This window comes from Alexandromys fortis, unplaced genomic scaffold (assembly GCF_014885135.2).
Source record: "Alexandromys fortis isolate MF-2015 unplaced genomic scaffold, M_Fortis_MF-2015_v1.1 scaffold_57, whole genome shotgun sequence".
NCBI classification, from domain to species: Eukaryota; Metazoa; Chordata; class Mammalia; order Rodentia; family Cricetidae; genus Alexandromys; species Alexandromys fortis.
In genome coordinates this window covers 7,689,220-7,699,009 of record NW_026067941.1, presented here as the reverse complement: position 1 = coordinate 7,699,009, position 9,790 = coordinate 7,689,220, and the positions used below count along the sequence as shown (strand labels likewise).

The following is a 9,790-nucleotide window of genomic DNA, read 5'->3' as shown; positions in this document are numbered from 1 at the left end:
TGGGACCAGGTCCGTCGTCCCGCTTCCGTGGTCCGCCTGCGAAGCCCGCGATTGCCTGGGTGACTTGTGAGCCCCGCGAACGCGCCTCCGCCAACGGGCCGCAACGGGCCGGAGTCGTCTGGAAACTTCTCTCAGCCGCTCGACCGAGACCGAGGTCGCTGACTGAAGCCCGGCCTAGCTGAGGGCGCGTCTCGCCTCGCAGAGCGCTGCCTCGAAGGAAGCCGCCCCTTCTCCCTCGGACGCGGCCCCGGCCCCGGCCCCGGCCCCGTGAGGACCCGCGGATCCGGCCCGCGCGACGCCTCGAAGGCGCGCCGGGTCGCTCAGTGCGCGCGCCCGCGCCCCGCACGGGGTGCGCGCGGGCGGCCGTCGAGCCGCGCGGTCCCCAGCTGCGGGCCCTCAGGCGAGGGCGCCGGCACCTCAGCTGCGGCCCGGGGGCGTGGCAAGGCCCCGCGACTCCTGTTTTCCCTGCCGGGGCCCGCTTTCGGTTTCGTTTCCTCTCGGCGTCTCCATCCCCGAGGAGTCGTGACTCGTGACGGCCGCCGCCGTCGTCCGTGCTAGCCTCGGTCCGACGACCATGGCTCAGGCCGCGGTGGCGGTGGCAGAGGTGACCCAGGTGCTGTGCGCCGCCGGCGGTGCCTTGGAGTTCGGCGAGCTGCGGCGCCGCTTGCGAACGAGCCCGGGCGCCGACGCTCTGGAGCGGCTGCTGCGGGACCGCGGGCGCTTCGTGGTGGCCTCGCGGGCGGGCCGGGCGGCGGCGGCGGCCTCGGAGCGCGTGGTGCTGGCCGTGTCGTCGCTTCGTCTGTGCCGCGCGCACCAGGGCCCCAAGCCGGGTTGCACCGGGCTCTGCGCGCAACTGCACCTCTGCAAGTTCCTCATCTACGGCTCCTGCAAGTTCCCGAAGACCGGGTAAGGACGCCGGCGACGGGCGGAGGCCCCTGCCCCTCCGCTCCCGGGCCTCCATCCCCGTCCCGAGCTAGGGGACTGCTCCACAGCCTCGCCTGTCCCTCACTCAATGAGCGGTCACTGATCACCTGCTTAGTGGCTGGCCCTGTGATGGAGTGGCTTAGATAGGATGTGGTACCAGGAGGGACACCTGAGCATGGCATTATGGCTCCCGGAGGGAAGTTGAGGGGCAGGTAGCAAGGCTCGCAAATGAGCTGTAAGGAAGCTGGGAAAGCTCCATTCAACTCCTGTTTGCCTGCTCTCTGAGAAGCCGAAACTCAAGATTTTCAAGATCCTTAGTGAAAAGTTTCTGCACCCCGAGGAGCCTCTCCGCTGATGCAGCAATACACATCAGACCTAATCAAACCGAATTAGAAAAGGCCCAGGTTTAATGGCTACAACGCTCCCAGATGATTTTTGCAGCCCCGCCCAGCCCCCCCCATCTCCACCCCCATCCCCACCCCAGGGAAGACGGGAGAGAGACTGAAAAACCCCATGTCTGTCTGTTAGGAATATTTCCTAAGCGAGCTCTCTGACTACGCAAAAATTCCCAATCAAGCCAAATCAAAACAAGCCAAATTAAGAAATATCCAGGTTTAACGGGAGATCTGCGCTCTCGGGTGGCCCCGAGGGGGAAACCGGGAACCCGCAGGAACACAACTCCAGGAGGAAGAAAGGGGGACCACGTGTTTTTCTTTGGGGGGGGGGGATCACTTAAGTACCCTGGGGAGGGGTCCCGACTCCTCCTACCTGGCCTGCTGGGATTTGAAGTCCAGACCAGGCCTGGTGGCTGAGATAGATGCCAGGGACTGGGGCCTAGGCTCCCAACCTAACACCGTCTGTCTGTCTGTTTCCTGGGGGACAGTTTAAGTACCCTGTGAACATCTCTGGGGAAGGGTCATCATTTGCGAGCTTTCTGAGCTGTGGCAGGGTTTGGAGAGAGATGGGGGAGGGGTCCTGGGGCTGAACTTCCAACAGAACATTGCTGACTCTTAGGGTAAATGGATGCCCGGGGCTGAGGTAAAGCTTCTACCAGAACACTTGGGGAACTGATTCCTGCCATCTCCTAGTTCTCCTGGGTGCCCTTCGACACATCCCACCCCCAGCTGTGGTTCATTTGGTGGCGTTGCTCTTTCTGGAATGCCCTTCCTGATTTGCTCTGTAGTGTCGGTGGCAGCAACCGGAAGATTATGTTCTTTGTGAGCGCTTCCTCTTGACCCTTCCACATCACACTGTTTACCGCAGCTGCCCTTGTTAGTCTGGGCTGGCTCCTTTGCATCTGCATATAGTTGATTAGTGAAATTCGTTTATACTGAAGGATTTGGGCCTCGCCTTGACGGTGATCAGGCCTGTTGGATGGCAGCTATCGGGTTTGCATTTTAAGATGATTGGGTAATGGTGTAGATGCTGAGTTAGCAGAGGATGCTGAGAATGCCTGCTTCGAAGAGAGTCCAGTTATCTAGAATTAGTATCTTCAAACTCCTGCTTCCTTCTTCTGTAACACAGAAGACATTATTATAATTATGATGATGATGAGGTCAGGTTATTAGTCACCTTGGGTTAGTAGCCTTGCAGTCATTCAGGGATCCAGACTGACAAATACAGCTAGCTGTACCCTCAACACTTTTGAAGCATCAAGTTCTAAAAGTTGAAGGAAAATCTGAACAGTAGAGGATCTGGTGGGAGGTTTGTGTGGACCAGGTCTAGAAGTGGTAAATATACCCCCTACCAGAAGCTAAGTTGTCTCCTGACCCTAAGGGGTATGGCCTGGGTAACGTGGTCTCTAGGGCTCAGCCCTTCAGAAATAATCTTGGTTAGAACTTCACAAAGAATGTGTGAGAGAAATTTGGGGAAGTTGAAGGAGAGGGTGACTGTGGAGAGAGGCTGTGGAGAAATGATTACTGCTCCCACTGGGTACTGAAGGCAGGAGAGGGCCTCTGTTCTATTATCTAAAAGGCAGACTGAACCCTTAGATGCTGATTTGGAAGCTGCTAGGTGGTAAATCCTGTGACCCCAGTCACAGGAGCAGACCAGATCCGAGAAGGTGAGCCTACAGAGTTAGGGGAGTTTTAGGAATAATCTGCCAGGCAGGAATGAGATCTCTAGGGTGAAAGAGGAGCTGCAAGCCCAGAGAAAGAGGGTGTGTAACTAGCAGTGGCTGTGAGTGCATGAATTTGAGACGGCCTTGCTATGTTGGCCTGACTGGCATGAAGCTTACTATGTAGACCAAGCTGGCCTCCAACTCACGAAGATCTTCCTGCTTCTGGGATTGAAGCCATGCACCACTGTACCTGCCAGGTGAACCTTTATAATGTGCTTAATTGGTAAGATAATCATGGAAGGAAGATCTCTTCTTATGCAAATTCCCAAAATTTAGGTTCAAATTTTGTACTAGAAATCTGGACATGTGATATTTACTGGCCGACATGACTGAGGTTCTTCCTCATTTTTCACCTTTGTCTACTCCCATGATTTTATACTAGGTAGTTTCCTAAACTACCCCAAACGTTTTTTCCCATGGGAAATAGAAAGTGAGTGTCACTAACTGTACTTTTTTGTGACTTTTGACTTCTTGATGGCAGGGTTATCTCTGGGAGTTTCAGTGAGTTTCTGTCTCCTGCCTTACATTCCTCTCTCCACCTAGCCTTAGCACTTCCGTCTCCACCTCCCTAGTGCTGGGACCACCTTTGTCTGAGCTGTTTCTCTTTAGAGACTTTCGACCTTGTTTGGTTCAGGGTAGCCTTGAACTAACAGAGATTAAAGGGGGTTTAAAGGTGTGTGCCACCACTCCCTGGCCTGCAGCGGCTGAGCTCTGCACTCTGATCTTCAGGCAAGCTTTATTTGTTGAAACAAACAAAAAGTCACCACACTGTCTTTGACTTCAGACCTGTGCCCAGGAGGCTGTTTGCCTGATGATCGAGAGCTAGTCACCTTGTTTGAACCCAGCTCTGCTCTTTGCTGGCCAGTATTTGGCAAGTGGCTTTATGGCTAAGTCTGTTTCCTCAACGGTGCTGCGATTATTACCTCACAGGCTCATTGAGGACTGAATGAGTTAACTCATGAGACAGTTAGGCAGCCCCTGTTGCATAGAAAATGCTCAGCAAGCTTTAATTGTCATTATTGCAGTTATTTGGTATATTTGGCATTGGCATTACCAATTTATTTTCCCTTCTCTCCTCTTGTCAGCTTTTTCCTAACCCTCTGAGTTTTGTTTGTTTTGTACCTTTCAAGGGCCTCTCCTGGTTACTCCTCAGTTCTCTCCCCACTCCAGACTCTGCAGTGTCCTTTTCCTTTTGGGCCACTGTTTTCCTACTACAGCTGATCTCGGACTTCGCACTCCATATTTGAGTTCTTTTTTATTGCATTCACTAGGTGGGGGATAGGCGTCAAGGATGACTTTATGGTTTTTGATCTTCAGGGGAGCTTGTAGGAAAAAAAGGGTTTGGGAATGGATCAGCAGTTTGGCATTCTCTCAAGATGTTTATTACAGACGTAAAATAAGGTATAGGAGATGCTGCTTTGCTTGGCTTTTCAGGTGACCCAGTCAGTCATTTGGAGATTTGTCCCTGAGTTCTTAGGGTGGTGTACCAGTGCCTGATTGATCAGTATGGAGGAGGGGAGTTGCAAGAGGACTGGGCCCAGGAGTGTGTGTCTACGTGTACACATACCTGAAAGCATGAGTCACACTGCTTAGTTTTTAAAGAAAGATCTACTTTTATTATTTTTAATTATGTGTCTGTGTGGGGGTAGAGTGGAGGGAGTTGTGTACATAAGAGCAGGTGCCTTCGAAGGCCAGAGGAGAGTGTCAGTGAGACACCAATCATGGGTGCTGGGACCTCTGTGGTGTTCTTAACTACTGAGCCATCACTCTACCCCCTGCTCAGTTTTGTCTTTTGTTTGTTTTTTCTCGTGTGTGTGTGTGTGTGTGTGTGTGTGAGAGAGAGAGACAGAGACAGAGACAGAGACAGGGTCTCTCCCTGACTATCCTGGGACTCACTGCGTAGCCTAGGCTGGCCTTGACTCTGCCTCCTGAGTATTGGGATTAAAGGCCCTACCCTTTAATATCTATCATGCCCTACCCTTACTCAGGTTTTTTTTTTATTGAACTCTACATTTTTCTCTGCTCCACTCTCATCCTCCCCCCTCCCCCCTTTCAACCCTCCCCCAAGGTCCCCATGCTCCCAGTTTACTCAGGAGATCTTTTTATTCTTCTCATGTAGACTAGATCTATGTAAGTCTCTCTTAGTGTCCTCATTGTTGTCTAGGTTCTCTGTGCTTGTGGTTTGTAGGCTAGTTTTCTTTGCTTTATGTTTAAAAACCACCTATGAGTGAGTACATGTGATAATTGTCTTTCTGCCTTACTCAGGTTTTTAATACAAGTGTAAGTGCTTACTGAGTGGCCAGTCTGCTGAGACCTTTTGCATGATGGCCCTGATGTGTCATTACATACTTGCTGAGAAGGGTTGTCTGGGCTCTATACATTGCCCAGTGCCTTCTCTTCCCAGTCATGTTTTCATGCATAGCTATTTTTTTCTGCTGCTTATAAGTAGGGTCAGGAAGTATTTGTGAAAACTTGCCTTGAGGAATGATTTTACCAGTCTGTAAGTCTGCCATAAGTATCATAGATTGGATGGCCTGACCTTTCTTCTGTCCTCCCATTCCTCCCTTCCTCTCTTACACTCCTTCCCTTTCCTGTCTCCCCCTCCTTCACAGGGGCTTGTGATGTTGTCCAGCTAGTCTAGAACTTGTGATCCCACTCCCTCAGCTTCTGAGTGTTGGGATTACAAATGTCTGTCATAATACCCGACAGACCAGGAGGCTTGAACAGCAACAATTATTATTTCTTACAGTTCTGGAGGATGGAATTTTGAGATGAGGTGTTTGGCAGGTTGGTTTCTTCTGAGATTAATTTTCTTGGCTTTCAGATGGCCACCTTCTTCCTGGGGTTCTCATAAGCCTTTCCTCTATGTGGATCTTTGTTCTAGCCTCCTTCTTATTAAAGTACATCAGTCATGTTGGATTGGAACCACTCTAATGACCTTATTTTAACTTACTTACCCCTCTGATGACCCTATCTCCAAAAGCAGTTTGACATTCTAAGGATCCAGAAGTTGGAGCTCTAATAGGGGAGTTTGGGGGAGATCAAATTTAGCCCATAACACCATCTCTGCTTCTTTGCAGGAAGAACTGTAGGAATGGTCACAACTTGAAGACTGATCACAACCTGAGTGTGCTGAGAACTCATGGTGTTGACCACCTCAACTATAATGAGCTTTGCCAACTCTTGGTTCAAAATGACCCCTGGCTTTTACCAGAAGTGAGTGCCAGAGGGATGGTGGGGTTGAGGTCTTCTTTGCAAATAACAGTGGAGAAGCCAGATGGTTGAAAGATAGATAACTCAGTGCAGGAGAGAGCTGAGGACACCATTTTTATCAAGAGCCATTGCATGGAGGAGACTTAGATTTAATATCCAGCTCTGCTAATTAAATATACTGGATTTAATATGTAGCTCTGCTGAGTTTGGACCAGCCTTGGCATCTCTTGAAACTTTTCCTTCCCTATCAGTTGACAGTGAGGTTGGCCAAAGCCTGAAGCAAGTGTTATTTAGCACTGAGCAGAATGAATGGCCCCAGTTGGCTTGTCCCTGAATTGCGGGAATTGGAACTGTAAATTTGGGTATTGGTCTATGGTGACGTCTTCCAGAGCTTCTTGACAGTCACTCAGTACTCTCTCTACTCACTCCTTTTACCCGGGAGAATTTGAACATTAGCTGACATGCATTCTCAGATGGTGTAAACTTATTGCATTATCTCTGTATCATTTGGTGGGTGAGGACTAGCAGCATAGAAGATTTATTGGGTAAGGCGCAGGGGAACGTATAGAGAACTTTTAGACTGTGGCAAGGTAGGAATGACATTCATGGCAGGTGAGGAAGGAAGGTGCTGAGTGGGAGACTGACTGACTATAGCCTGTGTCTGACAGCAGTTCTGCCAGGCTCCCAGGGGCTGCTAGAGGGTTGCTGTGACTCACCAGATGAGACCTGCCTTTGGATCTGCTGTGCCTCAGTGTGAATAGGACACTGGCTTTAAAGGGCGCCTCTGGCAGATCTGGGTAGGGTATTTTCCATGGACGGGGCAGGTTAGATGGGATGTTTGGACACGGTTATTGGTTTGATCTAACAAATTAGATTGGCATATTTTAATGCAGATATTTCCGTATTAGACAATGTCACCCATTTGAGAAATGGTAGCATATCATCGTGAGTGGCACATAATAAATGTTGACTTTTTATATTTGCTTTTTGAAAATTCATATTGATTTTATTCAGCTAAGCTTTCGGGAATATCCATTTTGGTTTGGCACTGTGATCAGGAGATAAAAGATCCTGCTTTGTCCTTAAAGGAAGCAAATCAAATTGTAGGATAAGAAGGTCACAGAATGATTTCAGGGTGATGTTTGTGATTGTGAGAGTTCGCGTTCTGGGCAAAGGTGTTTTCAGGTTGATGAGTCCTGCCCTGAGTGCTGGAAGATAAATGAGTGAGGATGAGGGCAGTCTAGCACCCCTGATGTGCTGGCATTGCTGGACGCTTCCTTGTTTTCCTGTCTAGTAATCACAACAACTCTGCCACATTGAAATCCTACCCGTTTTAGAGATTTAAACTTTGGAGTCTCAAAGCTGATGAGTGGCTTGTACACGGCAGCTGTCAGAATTGATGTCTAGCTTTTCCCGTGGGTGGAATCCTTGAAGGAAAACTGAGTCCTGCTTCTGAAGCCCTCAAGGGATTTTCTACAGCTTGTGAAACTTAGTGCCTAGGAGTCAAGTGGGGGCCAGTTTCCATGTTGAAGTACTTGAAATGTAGAAAAGGAGCAGCGGATTGGGGGCAAGCTGCAAGTCTGCAGTTTTGCATTGTGGTGCGTGTTTTGTGATCTTGGTTGGTGAAGGCGGAGGACTGGGACTCATGTAGCATGAGGCCAGTCTGGGTATGGGCGACCTTGTATCAATAAACCAGAAAAAGGCTGGCTGAGGTTTGCCAGCACCCCAGCTGAACACACAACAGATACAGGGACTAGTTGTGTGACTGGGGATAGCTGATGAAATTTTAATAAAATTTATTAAATTTGTTAGGAGTGGGGCATAAACACACATGTGTACAAGGGTGCGTATGAGTGTGCCACAGTGCAAAGGTCAGAGGACAACTCTATGGAGTTGTTCTTCCTTCTTACCTTAACGTTGACTCTGGTGTTTGAGTCAGGACCTCAGGCCTGAGCAGCTGGTGCTTGTACCTGTTGGACCTGGCTGTTGAGCTTTGGAGTTTGCAAGTTCCATTGAAAAATGAAGTTTTTTTTTTTTTTTTAAACTCTTTTGCTTTTGGGGGGCCTGCCACTCAGCTCCCAAATAAATCACACCTGGAGGGTTAATCTTAATTATGAATGCCTAACCTCAGCTTGGCTTGTTTTATCCAGCTTTCCTTAATTTAAATTATCCCAATTACCTTTTGTCTCTGGGATTTTTTTCTTTTCTTACTTCTGTATATCTTATTCTGTGACTGGCTGGGTGGCTGGCCCCTAGAATCTTCCTTGTTCTCTCTTGCTCCTTCTTCCTCCATTTCTCAGATTTCTCCTCCTATTTATTCTCTCCGCCTGCCAGCCCCTGCCTATCCTTTTCTCCTGCCTCGCTATTGGCTGTTCAGCTTTTTATTAGATTGTCAGCTGTTTTAGGCAGGCACAGCAACACAGCTTCACAGAGTTAAGCAAATGCAACACACCTTTAAATAATTTTCCACAACAATGAGGCAGTGGTATTTGGCCTTTTCTGAGATACATTAGCCCTTATAACCTCTCTGACTTTGAACTTAGAAAGGAAAAGTGGGAGAAATGAACTAGTAAGAGATACTTGGTGTGGTGAGGCTGTTGGGGGGTAAGGGTGGGTAGAAGACTGCCCCTGCTCCTGTTCCTTTGAAGTTGCATGGGTCTTTCTAGGGGAGGGTTTTGTTCGGAGGGTATTTTATTTTAGGGAGCATTTTGGTATCCATGTCTTAAGTGAAAGGTGACCTCTCTGGCCCATGTGAATGGTGAAATAGTACATTGGCTCTGAGGCCCCTTCTCCCCGTGGTATGGCTATTGAGGAGATGTGCTGTGTAAAGTGTTCATGGGATGATGTCTTTTATGCTCTTTGTCAACAGATCTGCCTACATTACAACAAAGGAGATGGACCCTTCGGCTCTTGCTCATTTCAAAAGCAATGCATTAAACTCCACATCTGCCAGTACTACTTACAGGGAGATTGCAAGTTTGGCACTGGCTGTAAGAGGTCCCACGAGATCACTAACTCTGAAAATCTGCAGAAATTGGAGAAGCTGGGTATAAGTTCTGACATGATGAGCAGGCTGCTCTCTACTTACCGGAATGCATATGACATCAAGAATATGGGCTCCACCCTCAGCAAAGTGCCCTCTTCTGTAGGTTCACCGGGAACTTCTGGTAAGGCTGCTGGAAAGTGCTGTGGGCCCTGGGCTTATGACCTGGGTTTTTGTTGGTTAGTAAATACAATATGGCTTTGTGCAATTGTGAAGTTTAGTAACAGTTATTCATCTTTCCTAGCTCAGGTTCCGAAGATGAGTTGAGGTCTAGGCTTAGTCAAACAAGGCATTTTAGGTGATGTGAACTGTGGTGGGTACCCTAGAGGCTTTGGGTCTGCACTGAAGTGAGGTCAGCTCCCCTCTGTGCAATTGCCTTCCCACTCTCTGGAGAATTTTTCCTTTTAGTGAGGGACCTAGAGTTGGGATGCTGATTATACAGCTCTAGGGCCAACCATTAGGGTGGTATTCTTTATATAGCAGAAGAATTC

At 49.0% G+C, this 9,790-nt stretch overlaps 1 protein-coding gene across 1 annotated transcript in view; it reads left to right on the top strand.

The window, feature by feature from the left end:
- The first annotated feature begins 454 nt into the window (after positions 1–454).
- The window catches only part of Parp12 (poly(ADP-ribose) polymerase family member 12), a 38,322-nt gene continuing 28,986 nt past the window's right edge, over positions 455–9,790 (top strand). The window contains exons 1-3 of the mRNA XM_050148061.1: positions 455–906; positions 6,124–6,259; positions 9,126–9,423. Of these exons, the coding sequence (XP_050004018.1) occupies positions 575–906; positions 6,124–6,259; positions 9,126–9,423 (766 nt within the window). The 5' untranslated portion in view covers positions 455–574. The remainder of the gene's footprint in view (positions 907–6,123; positions 6,260–9,125; positions 9,424–9,790) is intronic.